Below are 25,212 nucleotides of genomic sequence, written 5' to 3' on the forward strand. Positions count from 1 at the left end.
AGCTTTACTGGTACCAAACTGTCAGGAGGGGTCTGCATGTAAGAAAGCCAAGAGGCAAGTAAAGGGAGGAGAAAGAATATAAAAGTGAGGTATCAGAGGGAATGAATTGAATCTTGCAGTTGCAGTTTAACTCGTTTCAACAATGGTATTTTTTCAGGCATGAAGCTGAATTTTTTAGGGTACTTGCTGATTTCCAACCATCTCAAAGGAAATGCAATGGTAAATTTATTTAAATAGCTCAACCCTCTTCCTGTCTTTCTTTTTTCTCTAAAGCCACATTATTGTAAAAAAAAAAAAAAAAAAAAAAAAGCATGGCATCCATAAGGACCATGAGCCAGGAAGAACAAAACCATCTGAGTTTCCTCTTTCACGCCTATGATGTGGATAATTCAGGGCGCATTGAAAAAAATGAATTTTCTACTATTTGCAAAGAACTCAATGTGTCCTCCCAAGAAGCAGAGCGCATATTCAACCGCCTGGACGTCGACAAAGACGGCACAGTGACCTTAGAGGAGTTCATCAGCGGCTTTCAAGAACAACACCAGGAAGAACACGATGATGCTTCAGAAAACAAGAACTCCTCAACTGTGGAAGGATTTTCAATCAGCAAAGGACATGTCACATCCAGGTGAGCAGTGGAAAGTCATAGGTGCTACTTTAAGCATATATCTGATTGCAGTTATTGGAAAATTGCAAAGAATGTATTCTATGCAGTACATCACATTTAGTGACAATTTTGTGTATAGAGCATCACTTTTCACGTTTTGGCCTGCAGAGTGGAGTCTTGTTTTGGGGGAGTTCAAGGTTTAAGATGTGAACTCAGAAAACAACACATTAAAATGCTGCGGCCAAAATACAATATTTTTTTTAAAAAAAATCTAGATCTCAAAGTACTTAAAGGAATACAGTAATTCCTTTTGTTTAAGGTGCTAATACTGGAGTTCAGAACATGTCTGGAGTGTAACTTTGGCCTGCTTCATACATTGAAAAATGAACATAATTTTTTGATCAACCATGGCTTGAGTAGGTTTTACTTAATTTGATATGAGTGAAACCGTAAAATAACTGAACAAATTATTTAAACAATAAGCCTTATGCATAAACGTTACTCTAACCTAAATTAAAATATGATAGATTAACATTCATCTGACTCGGCACCTTTTAATAACCCTGATGTGTCTGTTTCGTTGGGGTTTTTTTTGAAAGCAGACTATACAAAGATACAGCAGCTGTCAGGTCTGAAACACATGACATGGAAAACTCTGTTTTTAAGTTTGTGTGGAGATTCAAATGGAAAATAGCCCTCAGGGGCTCCCTTGGTGACGGTTTGTTATTTAAGGTACCAGTGAGACATTTAAACAAAAGGATCCAGGAAATCCAGTTGGACTATTAGATTATTGTGTTTAACAGATCTGCACAGTTGTTCACATTGATCACAAACAGGACACAACTGTTTTATATTTCACCATAAAGAAGATTCACCTGATAAAGTGATCCACCAGCAAACTGTTCCACTCTCTCGCCGCTGAAATTTAACATAACAGGAAAAATGTAACATAATGATAAATTGTTCAAAAAAATTTCAAATAAAACCAGTGAAAAGCATTATTTTTTACAGTGTAGAGATGCAAATTACACTGCAGTAGGTCAGACTGTAATGCATAGTGGGTCAGTATGTATTCCTGCATTTTAGGTACATAAAGTTATTTTCATGTGATTTGAAATAAAGCAGGATCATCATATTTGAATCTATAATTCTTAAAGTTTATTCAGTCACATTACGAGCTATTTAGCTTTTCCCCACAGTGGACTTTAATTTGGCCTGAAGCCCAGAGCTCTACTGTTAGAGGAGTGACCACACACACACACACACACACACACACACACACACACACACACACACACACACACACACACACACACACACACACACACACACACACACAGGTATGGCAGTTCAGCTACCTGCGTCAGATACAGCAGTTTTTTTCTGTCTGTCCAACTGGCTGCAGCAAAACGGATCATAACTTGGTGAAGACACCAGTGGAGCTAAAGTATCAGATTATTTGATTCACTGATCGTGTTTAGAAACATTTAGGCGGATTAACTCCATCCGAACTTTTGGAAACGCGCGACAACTTGTCGAAATGTTTGGATAAAAGTGGACTAAGTCTGGAAGTTGGGAGCTATTACTTTTCGCTTTTGTGGTGAGAATAAAACAGCGACTGTTCTGCTGGATTTCTACACTAAGTGACGCAGACGCCTCCTTTTTTTAAGCAGGCAGCCACATCCCCACATCCAGGGAATGAGCGCAGAGGAGCAGGAGCGGCTGCGCGCCCTCTTTCACACCTACGACGTGGACAACTCCGGGCGGATCGAGAAGAACGAGTTTCTCACCATCTGTACGGAGCTGCAGGTGTCAGCGGCCGAGGCGGACCGGATTTTCAGCCGGCTGGACATCGACGACGACGGAACCGTCACCTTCCAGGAGTTCATCACCGGGTTTCACGACCGCCACGGAGAGTTCATGGAGTCAGACGGAGGAGACGTGTCCGCCGCCTGGGAGAACTTCGAGAGGAGGCTGGGAGAGCAGGCAAAGTTCATCCCCAGGTGAGAGCGCACACCTGTCCGCTGGAGATGGCACAGATGGGTGGATGCAGTGAAATTATGGAAATGTCGAGGTGATAGGGATGTGTCCAACAGTGAGCGCAGTGTGCGTAGTGGTGATAGTGAGACATTAATTAGCCCAACAGGCAAATTAAATACTGCAGCTGGGAAATAAGCAAGGAAAAACCGTGAAGCAGTGGAAAAGGTTAAGTAGAGCAGACTGTGCTTCTCTTCTACAAAATATTAGAGCAGCTCTAATATAAAATGTGGATGACATGTTTGTGTCAGTGACCGTGCTGTTATGTAAAAGGTGTGTATAAGTTCTTCTAGATGTGTTACAGGTGTTCGTTTTTTTTCTGAATGCATCTCAGTTAGACATAGAGATAAAGAGACAGACAAGTAAGATTTGCTGTATAGTCATGCATCTGCTCTCTTTGTACAATAAACTGAGAAGTGTGCAGCTACAGTATCACAGTTTCTAACACAAGCAGATGCATGGAGAGAGAGAGACCAGCTGACTAAAAGTTTAAACATTTTAATCAACTATTCAGACAGAAAATTATTCTGACACTCATTTAATAAATGATTTATTGATTAAAAAGTCATTTCCAAGAGAAAACGGAACTTTCTATTCCACAGCCTATCATTAGTCAAAATAAGGCATTTTGTGGATTTCCATCTTTCTTTCTTTCTTTTGTAGATTGGGAAACTATTGGTAAATATATTTTAACAGTAATTTTGTGTGGCTAATTTTCTCCAGTTTTCTTGGACTTTGTTTTTTTTTGACATTTTTAGTGGTAAAAGTTTTTACAGCTGTCTATTCATTAATTATTTTTTTTTAATTGTTGTATGGAAAAGCGTCAACATCCTCTCAAAAATGATCATTTTTTTCTGTGCCAGTAAACAAAATTGAGATAAGAATATATAGAATTTTCAAAAAGTCTCTAGCAACAACTGTATTTTTCATCTGTATCATGACTGGAGCCAAGCAGTCGACTGAATCTAGGCCGCATCCTTTACAACAGCTGGGCTCTCTGAGTTGTGTAATGCCATTCACAACATTTAGGTCAACCGAGTGACATTTCTTTGCAGCAACTGACCAACATTTAATCTAAATCACAATATGGCCAAGAGCAATACCCAACTTGCAGAAACTGAGAGTTTTGCTAAATGTGTCACAATTTACAAAAAAAAATGAAGTACTGTGGTGAAACAGAGATGCCTACAAATCAGATTTCCTGATTTAAGGTAACATGTTTGTTTGGTTCAGACACGTAACAAAAATCATCATTTTTACATTTGTTTCAGTGAAAAAAAGTGGAACTGTTTCCTTTCCCATTAAAATTATGATTAATATCACAATATTTGTCAGAATTATCACAGTATAATTTTTTCCCCCTGCATCCGTCAGACATATTCTCTATGGTGTTACAGTGAAACTGAACTTTAGGGCTGGATGGAATTAATACTGGGATAATAAAAATAACTTTACAATATCTGTAAATATAATGACAGATAAAAATGTAAGAAACACCCAAAAAGACCAATGCTTGGTGCACTGAATTCTGTTGTTACTACACAAAATGCAAAAACCTACACAATAACACTTTTTTTGTTTTTAACTGTATCCTCGGTAGGAGTTTACACAATCTTGATAATTTAATCACAATACTATTTCACTGTTACTTTAAGAACTGAATTAATTTCCAGCCTTGAGACACTCTACATGTGTACTGTTTTCACTCATGCTAGCTGCAGCTCAGTGCTCTTTTTCTCTACTTTCCTAAGTAGCAGAAATACATCGGCAGCTTCACCACAAACAGAACAGCTGTTTCTCGTCTTCTTTCTATAGAAAGTCCCTGAAGCAGTTGTAAATTTAACTAAAACCAAAAGAAATAATGTCAAGCAGCTAACAGTTAAACATCGATAACTGTTAGAAATAATTAATGATGCAGGACTGTAGAGTTAGTGTCGACAGATGGACACTTTGCTCCGATACGTTCAGGAGTGTGATTGTGTTGATTCTGTGTTTCACCTCCCATCACTGCAGTTACTGGCTTCTTTACCAAGTCAGACAACATGTTTTTCTTTTTTTTTCTTTTGTTTGCCATTTGACAGGGGAGAGGTGACACACAAAATTAAATCCAATGAGAAACAGGTTTTATGAACGAGCACTGTTTCTTTTTTTCTTGAACATCAGGCTCAGTAAGTAAAGGATTTATTTACAAAACTGAGAAACCATTTTGCAAATATAATCCTCATTTTTCTCAAAACTTTATTGCTATGTATTACAATAGTGCCACCAGCAGCGAATGAAACTATTTGTCCTACACTGTTTTGATGCTAATTCTTGCAAAATTTCCTCTATGAGGTCATTCAAGTGCTAAAATTCTCTTTGAATGTGTTAGTGAAGCTGACTTTGCATTGTAATTATGTACCTGTGATAAATAGAGATGAGTTTTTAGGGCTTTAATCAATGACCAGGCAAAGACTCAAACAACATACGTTTAACTCAAGTGTACAGTTAGGCGGCTGCTATATGAGCCATGGACTTCTGTCTATCATCTACTGCTACAACCATCTTATTCACTGATGGTAACACTAGAAGTCAAACCATTCCAACTTAGTCTTATTTTTCTGTGTTTTAAAATATTAGTTAGCTTAAAATTGCATTTCTTTAAACTGATCTGACTTTAACTTTAACTCTCATTACCTTCAATTAATTTTCCTTGACCAGAATATTCCTGGTCAAATACACAACAGAAGTGAATACACCGCTGTGCAAAATTGCTGAAATGTCATAAAATGTCAAACATACAGGACAGTAGGAAGTCAATGCAACAAAATGTGTATGTAATCTTCTATTTTTCAATACATTGTTTGTTCACCTTTAGACTCAAACCTCCTCAGCATGGAGGATGCAACATTTTTAGAAATATTCTGCTATCCTTCAGAGACTTTTTGTTTCAGCTGCTGTTTGCTACCCCAAAGGTTTTCTATTGGATTTAAGTCAGGCGACATACTCAGGTTGGGTCATAATTTTTACTATTTTCACCTTTTGAAACTCTTTTGTGATTTTGTCTGTGTGTCTTTTGCACTCGTGCAGCCACACATCGATATTATACATTATACAAGGTCAATGTCACACTGTCTGAGCTGTCACATAAACTCACATTTCTGTTGTTCACCCCTGTGCCAAGACTGAAGCACTTACCCATCTGTGTTTCAGATGTAGATTGTGAGAGGAGTGCACAGTCCATGGCGTCATTCTAGCAGGATGACCACTGCATTGCTGATTAGTGGCACTTTCGCTAGTTCTTTACCTCCTAATTCCTGCTGCAACTGTGTTTTGACATATTTATAATTCATAACTGCTTTTCCTGTGTCCTTTTCCATCTTTGTGAAGACTCAGAATAAGATTTTTTTTAATTCCTCTGCCAATTCTTTTTGATGTGCAGCCATGTTGCAAACATGCAGATAGACACAGCCCGATCCAAAACTGAGAGAGTTCTGGAGTTTACAGGTTGTTTTGTAGCCTTGTTCATGCATTTAGACTAATTGGATTGTTTAAAAGACAAATTACTCAACTAGTCAACTTAGAAATAATGCAGACGTTGAGAGGTGATGCAATTTGAAATCACTGGAAAGACATTTTCGCAAATTTCTTAGAAATTTCTTGCTCAGCTGCTTGTGTTGACACGTTTCAACAACTTCTCAACTTTTTTGCGGAAAACACAACTCTGCTGATTGCTCTTGTTTTTTGGATCAGCACCTAAACTATCAAATTCGCATTAGTATCAGTATATTTTTCACTGGTACTCAGACCTGTTTCGTCGGACATGTATCTGTATCTGTGTGTGTATTTATACATTTTATATATTGCGTGTGACTGTGTTTCGGCAGTAAAAATGTACTGTACGTGTGTGTATGTTGCCCCAGGACTGGCATGGGACTCCTCCTCGCGCTGCTGGACTGTGGCATCAGGACATTGATTGTCACAGTGGTCCTGTCTGCTAAATGCACCCTCTTATCCTCAAGTAGTTGCAGGAACTGTTTCATCAGTCAGCTGAGTGATGATGGTTTGGAAAACATCGAACACTGCCTACTTTAGACAAGTGTCTGTTTTTTAGGGGATGAAAACATGTTTTGTGCATGCAAGAAGAGATATTAAGAGCAAAAAATCAATTATATTCCTATACACAGTGTTATTATGATTTAGACCTACTTAGTGGGTTTGCTATTTTATTTTGCAATTTTTCATTGCTCATCTGACTAAGACAGTAAATAAAATTATCAGGGATCATGCTGTGCCATAAAAGATGGTTCCTGATTTATAAGATCCCCTTCTTCTTTTGATATAAGAGCCAAACACCATTTATCTGTGTTTGTGTACTAAATGCAAGTAGCAAATACATAAAAAACAAACAGGTTTTGTAAAAAGTGCCAAAAGGAAATCCTTGTAGGACATAAAAAGATTTCATTTGGGTGCACTAACATTGTTCATCATATTTTAGGTTTTGGGTTTTATGGCTTTCAGTAGCTTTTGATTCCATCAGCTGCTTCCTGACAACTGCTTCTGTTTATCTCTGTTTAAATTTTACCTTCGCGGGTCTGACGCTGGATTGTTGGTGCTTGTTTCTGTCTTGATCAGCATGACAGAAACAAACACAAACAATCCAGCTTGGATCTTGTGTGTAACTTTGCCGTGTGCTGTGTGTCACCGAGAGCTATTGACCGACGTGCAGCAGTGTCTATATACAGAGGATTACAGCCAGTCCACCCTGTCAGACGTCAAACACACACAGTGCACTTACATGACCCACTTCTACCTGCCTGCTGCAACGCGGGTTGCTTTGTGACTGCATTAAAATAATGAGGGTAATAATGTACAGTGGATAAAATGTGTAATGGTGCTGATGTTACTGAGGTTAATTTTCAATCTGACATAACTTTATGGGAACAATATTTTTTGTCAGAGAATTATGGAGACAAACTGCGTGGTGTGTCAGTGTCACAAAGTGAAACGCATCAAAAGTAGCTGTCTGGTCCCTTTAAGCTGTTTCAAATCCTGTTTAGGGAAGTAGAACAGGAGCTACATGCATATTTATTAAATATGTGTGTATTTTAGTACATTTTCCACTTGAGTGACTTACAAGAATAAGTGGCAGCAAAAACATACGTTTATTTTAACAACACCACAGAAATAAACGTCATGTTATAGGCCCAACAAAATACTATTTAGTATCAAATAAACAACAATATATTGTTGATTTTGCACTTTCTTCTCTTTGTCATGAAATTTTTTGTCTTTTCGTTAGGCAGTCAGAAAAAAGTTTTCACAGTTTTCCGAAATGACTGACTCAAAACATGCTCTAAATTTGTCTGTAATGTTAGTGTATTTGAAGCTGCACTGCACTCCCATTAGTCTATTATACTCCAAGGACTGTTTTTGCTGCCACTATGCATGTGAAGGGATTGACATTAAGTAGTTACAGTGGCATAAATTAGGTCAGTTCTTGAAGTTCATGTGCTGGAAGCAGTTGACAGATCTGATCAGGGCCAAATTGTGATTGCTAGACGACAGGATCAGAGCATCTTCAAAACAGCAGGTCTTGTCTGGCTTCCCCAGGAAAAGTGGTCCAAAGAGGGACAACAGTTGAATCGGTCATTGGCACCTAAGGCTCACTGATGCATGTGTGGTCTGATCCCACAAAACAGTTATTGGAACACAGACTGATGAAAACTTAATGCTGGCTAAGTTAAAAAGCTGGCAGCTTGCTTGAGTGAGGATCTGCTGCTGACGTCTTTGTTCCTGAAACCACAGGACACTTTCAGAGGAGCCCAAAACTCAACGGGTCAGGGCTATTTTGTTGACACAAGGTGGACCTACACAATATAAAGCAGGCAGTTTTAATGATTTGGCTGATCAATGTATATTAGTCAAGACCAAAAGTAGAAATGCACAATGTCCAGGAATGAGCAAGAGTTTCGTACACAAAAAGTTAAATTTTCTTACAGTTTCTTAACTTCTTGAGCCTAATTTGCTAATTATTGTAACCCAGTTTCACAGCACATCGAAATGTTTTGCGTCTTCCACCTGTTTTCAATGCTAGAACTGATAATGCACGTAGTTTTACTTTCAGCTAGCTGCAGTTAATGTCAGCTTTATTTTAGATAAAGCAAAACTATAATTCTTTAGTTTAGTTCTAAAATTGTGTTTGCAAAAAGATACGACTGTGCACATGTCAGAACACAAAATAATATATTAAGAAAGCAGAGCTGATGTCAGTTTTTTAAAATTTTCTTCCAGGCATGAACAGGCAGCAACACTGTACCAGAACATCAGTCTGACTGAGCCCAGACTGATTCCTTATTTTGAGAAAGTCGTCATTAACTTCACCAAAGAGATCAAACAGCAGAACTCGGAGATGGAGAACCTGGCGCTCGCAATTAAACGGTGACCAGCGTGCACACACACACACACACACACACACACACGCCACACACACACACACACACACACACACACACACACGCATGCATTGTCTTTGCATCCTTCATGTGACCATGAAGAACAAAGCTTTTACCACTGAAATTCATATTAAATAGAACTGTGGCTATTTTGTGAAACTATAGGTCTCTACCTAAATACTATTTTTTTCTATTTAGTAAAACACAGGTATAATTAAAGCCACTGCTGCATGACCTGTAGTGACATTTGGTGGATTAAGCCCCTATAAGGGAAAAGTTTCTCCTGTAGCCTGTAAAGGAATAACCTGATGACACTGTGTAACTCCATGAGACAATAAGCCATGTATTAGGAACACGTTTGCCAAATATAGTCTGCATGATGAAGGCTTATCTCTTGGTTGATCTTTGTGCTGCCATGACTGTATTCTGTAGAAATCCACTATCTCGATAAAATCACCTTCATAGAAGATTCAGATACAATGGATTGTGTGCCCCCCTTTTGTTACATAGTTTTGTGCTCCAGTTTTTCTCATGCCGGACACGCAGGTCAGGTTCATTTTCTTAAGTTTTCTTCAGCTGTCTATGATGATGCACAGTAAAAGACAGTAGATAATGGAAGATGGAAGTTTCTGGAGTACAGTGATGATGATGTTCTTGTTTCACAGATCTCAGGACCAAGCAACAATGCAGCTCAGCGAGATGGAGGAGGAGATGGACCAACGTATTCATGCTGCGGAAAGAAAAACACGAGAGCAGGTGGGACAAACTCAGATTCACAAACGCATAAGAACTACATTCAGATAAGTTTTAGGATCGTTGCTATGGCGCCTATCTTTCCCAGGAGGTTGTGATGTCAAAGTGATAAGCAGGTTGCGTTTGTTCAGCTCTTCCCTCATGTCAAACAAACATACGCAGCTGTATAGCAGATTACTGATCCAAACTCAGACACGCCTGCAGATCAGCTGGATTCCACAACGCTGTGGATATAAAGCAGTAGATAGATGGAGGTGCTGGAGCATGTTTGATCCTCCAGTTTAAAATGATAAGGCTGTCCATATTTGTGGGCCGTGTGTGGATGGAAATGATAATCTGTAAAGAGTCAGACTGCATACTTGGGGATTTAAGTCTGACATGACAACAGTGCGGTTCTAAATAATGTGCCATGAAGTTGTAGAAAACCTGACAACCGAATTATTGTTCACCCAGTTTGCAGAAAACAGTGAGCTAAGAGTTAAGTCTGTTTTTCATTCAGTGGCCTGTGAGTCCTTTGATGTCAGTCTGCTCATACATGTAACAGCACAAAGACAGGAATCAAAATGAGGGGCCAATTTGGAGCAAAGAGACTAACATATATTACTGAAGCTGTAGTTTTTTAAAATTGTTGAATTAAGATTCTTAGTTCTCTACAGTGGTGTTTCCATTTTATACTACTTTATATCTCCATTTGACTACATTTCAGGTGGAAATAGTGACTTTCTCCTTCACTACATTTATTTGACAACTGGTTATTTTGATGATTTAACACAATAGATACTATAGCAAGCTTTTAAAATACACTGTAAAGATTAAAACAGCAATTGTAGCCTTGTTGGTTTCTGATGTCTATGAATCTGTGTCTATGAATTGTTCACAGCCAGTGATTTTTCCCTCTGAAATTCTCACAAAGTTTCATTTCAATAAATGTTCAAAGAAGTCAACAACTGAAAACAAATTTATGTATTAGAACTTTGTTTCTCTTCTTTCTTCTCTCTTTAATCATGGGATAAACCCTCAGATTTATATGCTGTTCCTGTATATAAAACTGTCTGTAAAGTAGTTCAAACCTGCAGCAGCTACAACAGTGAAATGCTGCTGACACACTGATATTTCAGTATTAATAATATAATGATGTCATATGTATATAAGAATATATCAGTCAGAGAGACTTTTACTCATTACGGAGTACTCTTACAATGATGTATTTGCACTTTTACTAAAGCAAAGAATCTTAGTACTTCCTCCATCACTGGTTTTCTATTAACTATAACCTGCTGGATTGTGAGTTTCATGAAAGCTGAGGATATTTCCCGGAATTCTGGGAAATGATTAGCTTTGATAACAATATTTAGCTCTGACATGACATAAAATTTAAGGAATATATTAAAGACTGACGGTTTTAGAAAAGCACAGATCACTTACTGGATCAGGATTTATTTGAGGTAATTTAATGTTATCTTTTGTCCTGGTGTTTCTTATAAACTCAGCGGAAACATAAACTCCTTCTTATCTCAGCGTGTAAGAAACTTATGTAAGTGTTCTCCACTTACCAAGCTGCTGTTTGTTTTGTCGAGGAAAAGCAAACAAAATTAGAGCGTCACTCACCTGTGCTCTCTCACACTGTAATATATGTGCACATAGTCCTGGTATTTTTGGAAACTGTGGAAATACAGTTGCTTCTACACTTATTGATTCCCCAGATCCTCCATCAGAGGTTCACAATCTGCCTTAAAATAGCAGCCATTACTGTGTCATAGAAGTGAAAAAACAAACACACACACAGAGACATACTCAATTTGATACACATTGTCATCTCAATATGTGTAATTTATTTATTTTTGCTTGTTGTTTGTGTTTGTATGTGTGTTTTTGTAGGAGAAAAAGCGAACAGAGGCTGCGCTAAATGAATTAAGGAGAGGTTATGAAACTGAAGTGTGTGAGCTGCAATGTAAGATCCAGAGGATGCAGATGGTGAGCTTTTAATTTCTTTGGCTTAACTCTATTTTTGCTCTAACACAGCATCAATCCTGTAGATCAGATGCTGCTCAGAGGTTTATAGTTACCTTAAATGAACTGACATCATACCAGTACATCTTTGAAAACAAACCAGACAGGGCAAATTTGTTCAGCACATTTCAACATCAAGACAATTCACACTTCACATAAGTCATAAAAAGCATCAAGGCAATGTGTAAAAAGAAGACAAGGCAATGTAAATTTAAAAAATCTAAATATACAATTAAAACAGAGAATAAAAAGTTAAAATAGAAAGTAAAAGTTACAGGTACAGAAATTCAAAGTTTAGTGCATTGAACGGCAAGCACAAAAGTCTTCAGCCTTCATTTAAAAGAACTGAGAGTTGCAGCAGAACTGCAGTTTTCTGGGATTTTGCTCCAGATATGCGGTGCATAAAAACTTAAAGCCTCCTCAGTTTCATTTTGACTTGGGGGCAGAAAGTAGACTGGTCCTAGACGACCTGAGAGGTCTGGATGGCTCACAACCCAGCAGCAGATTAGAAATGTATTTTGGTCAGAAACTGCTCAGTGCTTTGTAAACCAGCAGCGGTGTTTTGAAATCAATTGGACAGTGTAATGATCTCAGAGCTGGAATCAGCTGCAGCTGTTTGATAGTTGTTGTTTTTTTTTGTTTTTTTTTAAGAGACCTGATTGTTGACTTTCAATTGTTCTTCCTTTGCTTCAAAAAAATTACTTCATTTTGTGTTAGTTTATTTGAAGAAAATTCTAGCACATCCAATCCTTACAGTTCTCTGGTGACATAGTTATGTAAATTTAAGTGTCGTCTGCATAGTTATGGAAATATATGTAGTTGTTTTCCACAGTCGAAGCTATTGCTAGAATGTAGATATTGAACAGAAGAGTCCCCAGAATGCAGCCTTGGGGAATTCGACATGCTGTTTTAGACCATTAAGTTCTGTAATTACCAATAGACACAAAGTAGTCCTTGTCCTTTAAGTAGGATTCAGACCTGTTTAGTACCAGAATGTTCCCTACAGCATGTGGATAATAGTCAGTATTTGCACAGTAACAATATGTTACACATTACAGTTATATGAAATATGTACTTAAGCAAATACAACATTGATTTACTGTCCTAATTACTGTCAGACAGAGATGCTTGCATTAAACCTATGTAAATATGAAAAAACAGCTACTTAAAAGCAGTATAGCTGTACTAGATGTTAAGAAAAAACATTTTTCTGCCTAGTAAATAGCATATGCAGTTTCTATAACTGCACAGATTCTGATTGAAACCTACCTGAAAGTCAAAAAAATCTTAATCCTAAATACATGAACTTGTCCATCAGATTGAAGAGAAATACAAGAACATCGCTGTGAAAGATGAGAGTTCAGCTCTGAAGAAGAGGATCAATGAGCTAACACTGGTGAGACTAGCTATACTTTAGCTCATTTTTAAGCCAATGCTTCTGCCATATCTGTAAACTTCGGATTGCTCATATCCATATGGGACCATTTTGCTTTGTGTCTCTGCAGGAAAACCAGAAGATAAAACAGGAGCTGCTGAAGTCTCAGACCAAAGTTGCCTGTTTGCAGAGTGAGATGGACTCGTTGAAGACAGAGTTAACAGACCAAAGCATCAACTCTGAACGGTGAGTCGATCGTAGTTTGGGGTGTTTGCATGCATGCTTCACTTATTGTGCAGCATAGTTGGCTTCAGCATCAAAGTTCTGATCTGGGTTGTTTTCTGGGATGTCTCTGCTGGTCATAAATTAGTGGATAGATTTTTCATTCTTCACTTTGAGAAGAAAAATGGGTTGTGTCATAAGAGTATACAGAGTCTAGCTGGTCTACACACATACACACTCTTTACTTTCACCGTAAACCCTGAAAGTCTAAACCCAGAGTTACTGCTGATATGAAGTTGCAGAGCAGGTTTTTTTCCATGTTTCTCTCTCCCCATTCATTTTGTTCTACATTACACGCAGAAAGACTCAAGTGATCAGATTCATACATTTTAATAGGTTCAGTAAATCAATCTGACCTCAAGCTCCTTCTCAAACAACCCACCCCTGAGAAATTTAGTTTCAGTGGGACGGAGACAGACAGAGAGATGGAGGCCCCACCTCCAGTGTGTTCGCTCTCGGGGGTTTTTATGTTTTGTCAGAGCTGAAACAGGATATCCTGGAGTGACTTCACACACACAATAACTTCTTCAGAAGCGTTACTTAGCAACCGCAGCAACAGAGCCACAGGCAGGACGACACTCCTCAGACCAGCCCATCAAGTTGACACTGTTGTTTCTCCATCTTCAAGGTGTCTTGTGATATTCATAAATTAGATGTAATGTCTTTTAGTAGCCAAGTGAAGCCACAGTGTACATGTTATGTACAAGTAGGGCCACGATGATACTGTGATCACTTGAAATATGCAGAAGTTTTGAAATTTAAATTACTTTTTACAATCTATATAGCACACAACAGCATGAACTCCAAGTACTTTCTCTGTATCTTTGCCCCTGTCACATTTTTACTAACTGTGGGCTCATTTTTCACTTTATTTGAAGTCTGCACCTTTATGAAAACAGTGCCACTGTGGCTAAGAGTAGAGAGAACTCAAAAATTACATTTGTGCAGCAAAACAAAATCCATCCATCCATCATCTTACATATAAGCTACATATAGAGACAAACAATCACACTCACATTCACACCTACGGACAATTTAGAATTACCAATTAATCTCAGCATGTTTTTGGACTGTGGGAGGAAGCCGGAGAACCCGGAGAAAACCCATGTATACACAGGGAGAACATGCAAACTCCACACAGAAAGATCTCTGGCCCAAACCAGGACGCTAACCAAGGATCTTCTAGCTGTAAGACAATGGTGCTAACCACTGATCCACTTTGCAGCCCGCAAAGCAAAGTTATAACACAATAAATCATCAAAAAAAAAAATTAAAAGTTGGATTTCTTACACATAATTGAAAAAACATTTTTCCAAGTGTTCACAGACATTACCAATACTGGAAAAAATAAATGGTGGCATTATATACGATAGATTACTACTTATATTTTCAATTAGTTTTTTTTTTTTTATTTCCTTACCTGCCTCATCTCTGCTGTGTACAAGCACAGCATAAAGTTTATCTAAATAGTCCCTGATGTTTTATCATGTGACTGTTGGTTGCTGCTGAATTTCTTAGTTGAGAAACATTTAAAATGACCAAATTATAAAATGTAATCAATAAGGACATCAGGCAACTTCCAGGTTTCAACGAACAAATATATTTACCTTTGTTAAAAGTTTTGGCTATGACCTGATACAGGTTTGTGACACCAAATGTTGCATTCATTTTGTTTCTTCACATGTTGTTTTGCCTCACTGTGTTTATTTCTGAACTTTACATCAGTGATAAATGGTTGTACAGCATACGCAAGTGCTGAATTGTTTAAACATTAGGTATTATTTATCAGTTTGAAGTCATCAATACACTAGGCAACTAGGTTGTTAGTATAAGCTCTGTTTTGTGCAGGAATGAGAGCTGAAATTGTGTCTTCACTGTATGCAACGCTAAAAATAATTTCACTGTAACAAATTCAGATTGATATATCTGAACAGATCTATTAAGGTTGATATTTATATTCAAATTCAATGACTGTGTTTCTGTCTGTGTTTTGCTGCAGAGACGAGGAGCTCATGCAACACTTTTCTGATGAGCGAGACATCCTGGAGAGTCAGATCGAGATTCTGCAGTAAGTCAGAGAATAACAGACACATTTACTGTAACTGATTTTACTGTGTGAAAAAATAACACGAGATATACTCAAAAAATTTTGAATATGTGGGTAAAATTGGATTTTGTGTGTGTGTGCGTGTGTGTGTGTGTGTGTGTGTGTGTGTGTGGATAGGACAGCTAACAGGAAGCTCCATGACAGTAACGATGGCCTGAGAGCTGCTCTGGAGAGGATCACAAAGGTAAAGTTACACAGTTAATAAAACTAACTCTAGAGTTTTATTATAGATTTAATTAATTACAAGAGGCTGAAGGTGTTTTATCCACTGGTTGGACTCTATGTAAAATTAGTATTGTGATTCTTAACAGATGTTAAGGAGCAACATTCAGTCTTTAAAATCGCATTTTAAAACAAAAATATTCATTAAATGGGATTTGTGAAATAAAACAAAAGCAGTACATTTCAGACAGCCAGGAAACAATCAACAAAAACACTGGAAAACTCATTTTTCACTGCTGTGTGTTTCAGTCTGGTGGGTCACCAGATGTTAAGAACAGAAACAGAAGTAAAAGCATCTGCTACACATCACCATACGTCCTAATGGACAGGTAAGACTTACAAACAATGCAGATTGTTTAAAAGGGTATCTGAAGACTGAATATTATGAGATGATTAATTTATATCATCTATATACCCTCTGTACCCTCGCACAAGAACCAGTCTTTCACTATTGGTCACTTTATTTTCTTATTCCTGAATAATTTTACTACAATTAATACTTTCAGAAACAAGTGGTTTCCAAAACTCATCAGAGTTAGCAGCTTCAGCGGTCTTGTTGCAGATCAGGTTTTTCAGGTTTAGTCAATACAGTATATAGCGACAAACACTTCAAATTAAGATGTTTTTGCCCCCAGGAACACTTGACTGTGTATTTAGAGAGCAGTAAAATAAATGTTGAACATGCTGTGAAATATTTATTTAAGATGCTGTACAAACGAAAAGGTGACTCGTGATTCTTTGGTGTTTATGATAACAGTTTTGTATTCATATGATATAGCAGGATCGACTGATTGATAGCAAGTTTTTGTATCTCAAATATGGGATTCACAAGTGTATTTTCTTTTTGTGATCATTAATTCTACCTCTCAGTACAGCATTATAGTATTATATGATGGTGTGTCTTTGCCATTTGTACAGGAGTGCATGTTTAATGTTTGCAGTGTTTTCCTTGGGAAGTCAAAACTTATAACAGGAAGCAATAAAATGTCTGAAAATGTCACAGGAAAGGAAATAAAACACTCAGAAACTGCTTGGGGTTCAGAAGGTTAAACAATTACTTTTTATGAAAAAATAAAAAGTGCATCAGAAAAACAGTGATTGGCCATACTAATTATATGTAGTATATGCATGAAAAATAAAATGGTAAGTATTAGTATGCGACCTAGCAGTGTTGTAAAAGGCCCAAATCACTCGAATAAGCAGTACATGAATAGGAAATCCTACTGACTGTAGTTGCGTCTTGCCATGTAGGTAGTTGTTGTGAATAAAATAAAACGTTTTTTTTCAGATATAGGTTACAGTAGGTAATACACCAAGGCAAAGCCCCTGCATGAAATGTCTTTACAAGTACAAGTTATTTTTTTAGGCAGTCAGTCTCCCCCTGAAGCACAAAGAGATTATGCAGCTTTCGTGTTTTTATTTCATGACCTCCTCCTCAGGGTCTGCCAGCGTACAGATGAGTTTCCTCTGTACACCCGCCGGCCCAGCTGCGACACTCTGGCCTTGGCCATGTGTGATCCCGGCCTGAGGCGCCGACACAGCAGCGAGTGCGAGCAGGACAGTCTGCCGGAGATCTACGTGGACAGCGGCATGTCGACGCTCAGAGGCTCGCACGGAGGCTACGACTCAGAGCACGACGTCAAAGGTCAAGAAGAAGAGGAAGAAGAAGAAGAAGAGAGGCAGGAGAAGAAGAAGAAAAGGGAGGATTACAACAATGACAGCATGATGGGAGAAAACTCTGACACTGATGTGAGGCAATAAGAAATCCTCAGCCTTGTATACACTCATGTGTCATAGAAAAGCATGGTTTATGTGAGGCTGAGAGCACACTCAGTACAGAGATGTTTAGCAGGTGACATTTGCTATTTAGCACTGAAATGTAGTGAATCTGATTGAAATATCATTAGTTTTGCAAATATTTTGTTATAAACAAAACTGCTGAACATAATGACTTTTTTTTAATTATCTGGAGACCAGATGCTCCTAGCTTTAACCAGCTTTACTGTACAAGTCGTATAATAACAATAAAATAATAACTTTATTTATATAACACCCTTAAGAACAGCGTTCACAAGGTGCTTTGACTGTGAAAACATGCAACACAGACTATCACGCAAGACATAGTTCTGAAGAAGTCCTAATGTTGACATGAGTTAGCTGTGTAGATTTTTCCAGATGTTAAACTGTCTGATTCTGTGTCCACATCACAGCCAGCAGAGACTCAGGACGGTGAATCAGCATTCGGGTCGGACAGCAGCTCAGTTCTGGACTGGAAGCCGTTAGAATCGATCAGCATCCCAACGCCCGCTGCGCCAACAATGAGGAAAGCCCTCAGTGCCATCAGTGTTCAGGTAAGAGAAGGAAGTTATGAATTAAAGATAGGAGTGTGGGAGGTATTCTGCCACTCTGAAAGGTCAAGAAAAAGATTGTTGAATTCTGGTGTTGCCCAATACATTGACCCTGAGCGAAATATCTTTGCAGTTACCAGTCAAAGTTCTGTCAAATTTGATTTATTATTTACAGACATTGATAGACGTTCTGATCCTTTGTCTCGTGCAACTATATGATATGCAGGTATCTATGAGGAAAAAGGTGAATCTCCGTAACAGTAAGCTGAAAAAATATTTGAGGATTTGGGGACTTTTTATCACAAGATAAAGGATTTTTTTTCTTTAATAATTGCATTTTCTTTTCACTTGCACTTTCCTCAGGACAAGCTTTACAAGCTTAGCAAAATCCTCACTGTTCTTTGCTTATTGAAGCACTTGTTGTTGCACTGCGTAAGTTGAAACCTCTAGCCCTTGCTAAGAAGGAAAACAGAAACTTGAAAAGTGACCCATGCCAACTACAAAAATAAATTTGGATGTGTAGAATTCAAATCTGATATCTGATTTCTTCTGTGTCTTCTGCAGAAGGAGGAGAAGGAGAGTGTTGATCTGGGTTACATGACATCAGAGAAGGCCTACAGGATTGTGTTAGCTGGAGATGCTGCTGTGGGAAAATCCAGCTTCCTGCTCCGCCTCTGCAAGAATGAATTCAAACTGAACTCCAGCGCCACTCTGGGTGAGTCGGACTAACTAAAACTAACTCTTTGTTAATACTCAGGTAGTAGAGCTTGCTATTTGTTGTCTCTTCTAGCAAAAACTATTGTCCACAAACTCTTGAAAAATAAATAAAAGGTGTCTGCTGACAGAATAAGAATTAGTTTTTAGCACAAACTATTCACAGCTGAATATTCTGTTAATCTGATCACGTGCTGCCACTGAGCTGAACTGTCATACAAAATGTGTTTCCATTACTACCATCTGAGTAGTGTGACACGTTGGATTGTGTCTCCTTTGTGTTTTCAGGAGTTGATTTCCAGATGAAGACACTGATTGTGGATGGAGAGCCTGTTTTACTACAACTGTGGGACACTGCAGGACAGGAGAGGTGTGAACTGTTGTGATTATTATTACATGTGTGGGGCTTCTAAAACTCAAAATTAAAGTAGATAAAAATAATGTTTCGATGTGTTCGGGTCTAACTTGACCAATCTTTTCTCGCCCTCTCAGGTTTCGGAGTATTGCAAAGTCTTATTTCCGCCGGGCAGACGGCGTGTTGCTGCTGTACGACGTCACCTGTGAGAAGAGCTTCCTGAATGTCAGAGACTGGGTGGACATGATTGAGGTAATGCACTGCTCTCCTCTGCCAAGAAGTTACTCACTAATGCACTTTGCTCTGAATAGCCAGACATTTCCAGACACATAATAGTGGAGACGGTAAAAAAAAAAAAAGTCCATCCACCACGATACTTCAGTACAATGGTGATTCACTTTGGCAGCATTTGTTGTATCATAAGACATTGTGATTAAAAGAAATTAATTTGAATGTCCTGCTAATTGATCCTGCTTGTTTCTCTCTTTCTCCATGCAGCAGATATGTAAGTGTTTGGATGTGAGGCATGTACAGATTGTGTTCTGCTGTTTTGTAACTTTTTGTGTGTGCATGTATGGTGTGTAGTCTGGTATAATGAACTATGTACACAGTGCTGCTTGATGTCAGACAAAATCTGAATCTCCATTTCTTATGTTTCTTTTTTGTGTGTATTCAGTGCATAAATTCTGAAATCACATTCTGATGTGCAACAGAGACATTTACAGTACTGAGTTTCTTTTATTTTTGCTTGACAGGATGTGTCCCGTGAAGATATTCCCATCATGCTTGTGGGTAATAAGTGTGATCTCAGACAGGATGCAGTGAACTGTGTTCCTTTCAGCTATGGGGAAAAGCTGGCCATGGTAATCACAAATAAAACCCATTCATCTTACTTTACTTTAAAGGACATTTTGTCTGACTGTGTTTTGAACATTTAGTACATTCACTACACTTAACTCCTACCTTTGTAGCATAATGTGATCCATAATATTCAATAATGGAGTTGGGCATCAGGCAGGGGAATAAACACAAGCTTACCACCCTCACTATAAAAATGCACTTTATTAAAGGCAACACAGTTCAATTTCATCATTTAAATTTGGTCATGTACAACCCAAATATCAAAATATCTCCCACAGAAATGGCCATTAAAACAACAGGAAACAAAGTTAAAGTCACAGATCAAATATCAACCCAAAGCCAAATTCAAATTCAGTGTCCTGATAAGAAAAATCAAATGGCTTTCAGATTATGTAAATTCCACAAATAATTACAGAGACTGTGTGTGTGTGTGTGTGTGTGTGTGTGTAAGAATATGTTTAGAGTAGATGAACACTCTGTAGTCCGTAACGATGATTTCAGTTCAGTTCAGTTCTTATAGGTGTTGATGTGTTTGTGGCAGACAAGGAAGATTATGATAAAAACGAGAAACTTATCTCAAATATAGTCCTTCAAAAATGCAGACATCCACCACCACCATCCATATCTAATTCTTCTCATAGTCAGGAGTTTCTTATGCCCAAGAAATTTCTACAAATCCAGAAAGTTTTTGGATCCAGACTGAGTCGGTTAGCTTCTATACATCACACTTTTAAAGCAAAGATGACCAGAAACTGGAAACTGGACTATTCTTCCACAGATCTCTATTTTCAATACTCTCTCCTCACTCTGTCCTCCTGCCTTTGTTTTCTTTTTTTAGCACCGAGGTGTTCCTCATTTATCTCTTCCCTTCTTCCTCTTCTTTCCTGTCCAGATAGAAAAAAGGCTGTTCTGTTTCTATTCTTTCTCCTTCCAACACCTTCCTTTCACACAAATACAAGCTTTAATCCTTAAACAATAACAATTTCTTGTCTTTACCCAACAGACATACAACACTCTGTTCTGTGAAACTAGTGCTAAAGATGGCTCCAACATCCTGGAGGCTGTGTTGCACCTGGCCAGGTGAGATACAGGTGTTTCAGTCAAAACAAAACATGTATATTTAGATACATTTCTAAGGCAAATTGACTTCATTAGTTGACATTGAAAACACTGAAGCACTGATAGCTTATTATTCTGTCAGAAATGTAGTAGATGTTTCATTTTTTGAGCAAAGATGTAAGTAATAAATAACTATTAGGGGCATTCCATTCAATTTTAGTTGCATAAGCTTAGACTTTGTTGTCCCCATGGGGAAATTATTACTGATTTACATTGGCAGGACAGTACAAAAAAAACACACATTCTACAAAAACACTGTTCAACATGTAAGTGTAGTTTTCACTCTGGCCAGATCATCTTGGCCTTTGGTTAAGAGTTGCTATGATAGATGGGATCAGGCTTTTGCATAGTCATACTCGTCTGCGTCTCAGTGTTCTGTAGCTATGTCCTGAGGGGAGGGGGGTGAGGTATATGTTCAGCAGGTGTGTTATGTCCTGTTCTATTATATTGGCAATTCATGTAACAGCCCTGTTGTCTAATTTTGTGAGGTTTGGTGTGGGAAGACTGATTATTTTGGAGGCTGTGGTGGTTATGCATATGAGTTTGGTTTTGTTTGTAACAGACAGCATGTTGTAGAAGCAGGTGGAGCAGTACAGGAGGATAGACTGGATGATGTTTTGATACAGCAACAGAAGGAGATGGGGGGCAACATAAAGTCCTTTTAGTTTATGGATGGCTGAGAGAGTCTCCGGTGGCTTCTTTTTTGGATGTCAATGATGTGCTGGTCAAAGGTGAATTTACTGTCGAGTGTAATCCCAAGATATTTAAAACCGTCCACCATGGAGATGGTTGTCCTTACACCACTGAGTGAAGTGGAAAATGCTGTTCATCTGAGTACTTTAGATATATGATAGTGGGTGATGGGCTCGTGCAGTCATTGGTGCAGAGTGTGTAGAGGAGGGGGGCCGAGGACACAACCTTGTGGTGCTCCAGTGTTGATGGTGATGGCTGATGATGTGAATGAGATGGAAGAGGATGTTGAGCTGGTGTAACTTCTGGATCATCAGGTGCTTTTGGATAGTATTGAAAGCTGAACCGAAGTCCATGCAGAGGATTCTTGCCCAGTGACCTGGAGAGTCCACATGCTGAAGGGTGATATGCAGCAGATGGGCAACTGCATCCTCCATGCCCCTTGTGGCCTTATAGGCAAACTGAAGGGGGTCAAGCTGTGGGTTGGTGACCTACAAGATGATGTTAAGAAGCAGCTTCTCCAGGCACTTCATTATTATGGAAGTGAGGGCGACAGGGCGATAAAGATTGAGTTCAGTTGGTTGAGGTTTTTTGGGTACAGGTATTATGGTGGCAGTTTTCCAGAGGGTAGTGATGAAGTGTAAACTAAGTTACAAATCAAGGCCAGAGTCTATGACTTGACCCTGTTCAGATCTTCAAATAAATCACCAAGAGAAGTCAGCATTCAGAGGGCAGCAGGATTTATTTGTCAACAAAAAATCCAGGAGTAATTCTTAGAGGTGATGAACTGAAGAATCTCAGCTGTGCACCGTCTTTTATGCTGTGAGCACTGGTCATTTTTCCACGCCTTTAAAATGTATGATAGGAGTGACAGTTTTGACACCGTTATACTTTTCTCAATCTATTGGTCAAATCATGACGTCAGGTTATCATATTTCACCACAGATCTCACTGTACAGAAGACATACGCATTAAGTTATCATTAGGTCATCTTTTACAGAGAACATGCCCAGACATGTTCAGACTTTTTGCTCCACGTCTTACCCTCATTATTTTGTGATAGATTTCATGCATATTATTCCAATATATGTCAAAAGTTAGAATACCTTAAGTTTACACCATTATGTTTTGAGTACATATGTTTTACTTCTGGTCTTCAGTCTAATAGCATTTGCCATAATTATATCATCTCTTATCTTTAGCACATCGTACCCAAAAAATTTTACACTACAGCAGGTATGGTTGCAGCCCCATAGTATTCACAGAACAGTGAGTGAAGCACTGGAGTTCATGGGCACAGTCCTTCAGCACCTTTGCTGAGATGCTGTCGGGCCCGGGGCCTTGCCCAGCAATAAAGTCTAAGCTGGCCGAGATACTTGAGTGGGACACTGGAATGGATCAATTAGGAAGTTTTCATGCCACAAATTGAAATATCCAGAGAAAAACTATTTCTGACACTGTGAAGATACTATCCTTGTGTGAAATAGTAATAAATTCAGGTTTATCTTTTATTTTTCTTGTTCAGCAGTTCTTAAGTCCTTAATCCTGACATTTTCTGCCTTCATATGTAAAAGGAGGTCAAACTGGTCCCCAGATTTGTCCATATTTCAAAAATTTTGTTTATTTTCAACAGAAACCACAAAAATAACCCCATGTTTACATTTTCATGAACAAATTCTTATACTACTTGTTACCAAGGTTGTAGTGACAGTAGGTGATTGATGAAGACAGGTGACTATCAGACAAGTAATAAGGACAATACTAAAATGTGATTTGTTTTCCCCTTTCCCCTTATTGCAACTCTTCCTCTTTGTTCTTCACCTCACAGGCAGGTAACAAAGTATGCCACCTTTGAGGAAAAAAGTCACTATCGGTCGATGCCCAAATTAGACGCTCCAAGGAAAAAACCAAACTTCTCTTGCTGCACCTGATGGAGCTCATCAGCGCTGGAACAAGGAAATGAAAAAAATGCATAAACCTAACAAAACAGCAACAGGAACAAATCATCATTGTGAATAACCAAAATAATTTTACATGTGGATTAAGTCCATATAAACCTATTGCTTTGTGAAAGTTAAGTTCACTTTCTATTATGCTATTACACATATTTCACAGATGTTTCCCAGAACACACAGTTTCCTACACTGGCGCTGCCGTGGTGTGAAGATGCAAGAAAAGTATGAAAAGAGAACACCTGGGAAAGTGTAAAATACGTGAGAAAAAAGTGAAACAAAGTATATGAATGTGGTTTAAAAGTGATATTTTCATGTGATGAGAGAAGTAATTGCAGATGACTGAGGACAGAAAGTTAGTTTAGTAGATGGTTCATATGAGAAAATAAGACAAATAACAATAGATTCATACTTGGTCGTATTATTATAAAATTATCTCATGACTTTAGTTATCTTTAGTTTATGTTCTGGACTAAAAAGTTTATGCAGCATGTTAGAAGTTTGTTGTTTGCACCAACCATAATGTCAGACTTTATTGAAAATGAATGTCATCGATTATCAACATGGTGACACAGAGACTTTTGTGAGAAGTTTAAGCTCACAATATATGTACATATACTGTCTTTAACCTACTGTCTTTATACCACAGCAGTGTTACTTTTTTCCCACTCAGGGTGACTTTGTGTTATTTGGAACTGAATATGTGGCAGATAATTTTCAGTTTCCACAAATGCTTTAAAAATTAGTTTCATTATCTGGTATAAGTAATGAAAAGTTAGGTAAATATGAAGGAGAGGTGGCAGGAAGCAGAGCTCTTATTTTCATTCCTCAGATACAGTGAACGTATATTGTTCTGTTTTACTTAAATGTGATCTAAGCAAACTGCCAACAATACATACTAAAAAGTTGTCCTCTCAGATGATAAACAGACAACATCCAACTGCTCAAAACAACTGGATTTTTAAAAAAATCTTCCTAAAAATGCAAATGCAAGTATGTACGTATTTACGTGTTGCACAAATACATGTTGATAGAAGAATAAAAAAATGTTCAAATTGATTACATAAGTGGTCCGTGTATTTATATGGTAATTGGATTTTCCGTTCTGAAACGGGTATTGAAAAACAAAAAACGAGTGGTTATTTGATTTTCGTTTTAAAATACAAAAATTAAAATTGAAATACAAGGCGTTTTTCCTTTTCATGATCAAAAAGGGATATACGACTTTTTAAAAAATGTTTTGATTTTCGTTTTATATTTAGAATAACAAGAAAGTAAAATCAGTATGAGACAAACGAAAAAAGGTCAGTTTTTTCATTTTCTGAGACCGGAAGTGGTCATCAGCA

The 25,212-nt window shown here is 38.0% G+C and overlaps 1 protein-coding gene across 2 annotated transcripts; it reads left to right on the forward strand.

The window, feature by feature from the left end:
• Nucleotides 1-138: 138 nt before the first annotated feature.
• On the forward strand, nt 139-24,925 carry rasef (RAS and EF-hand domain containing). Of its 2 annotated transcripts, none has more exons than XM_023282159.3 (18): nt 139-628; nt 2,278-2,610; nt 8,918-9,064; nt 9,744-9,834; nt 11,710-11,805; nt 13,160-13,237; nt 13,347-13,462; nt 15,498-15,566; nt 15,723-15,789; nt 16,077-16,156; nt 17,267-17,576; nt 18,038-18,178; nt 18,740-18,890; nt 19,178-19,259; nt 19,382-19,496; nt 20,000-20,107; nt 21,109-21,185; nt 23,743-24,925. In XM_023282159.3, exons 1-18 carry the CDS (start codon nt 312-314, stop codon nt 23,843-23,845), a joined length of 2,481 nt encoding a protein of 826 aa, XP_023137927.3. In that variant the 5' UTR covers nt 139-311; the 3' UTR covers nt 23,846-24,925. The 2 variants fall into 2 exon arrangements, with proteins under 2 accessions (XP_023137927.3, XP_035809563.2); XM_035953670.2 differs by having other exon boundaries at nt 2,281-2,610.
• The last annotated feature ends 287 nt before the right edge of the window (nt 24,926-25,212 follow it).

The sequence above is a fragment of the Amphiprion ocellaris genome, chromosome 6 (genome assembly GCF_022539595.1).
Source record: "Amphiprion ocellaris isolate individual 3 ecotype Okinawa chromosome 6, ASM2253959v1, whole genome shotgun sequence".
Lineage (NCBI taxonomy): Eukaryota > Metazoa > Chordata > Actinopteri > Pomacentridae > Amphiprion > Amphiprion ocellaris.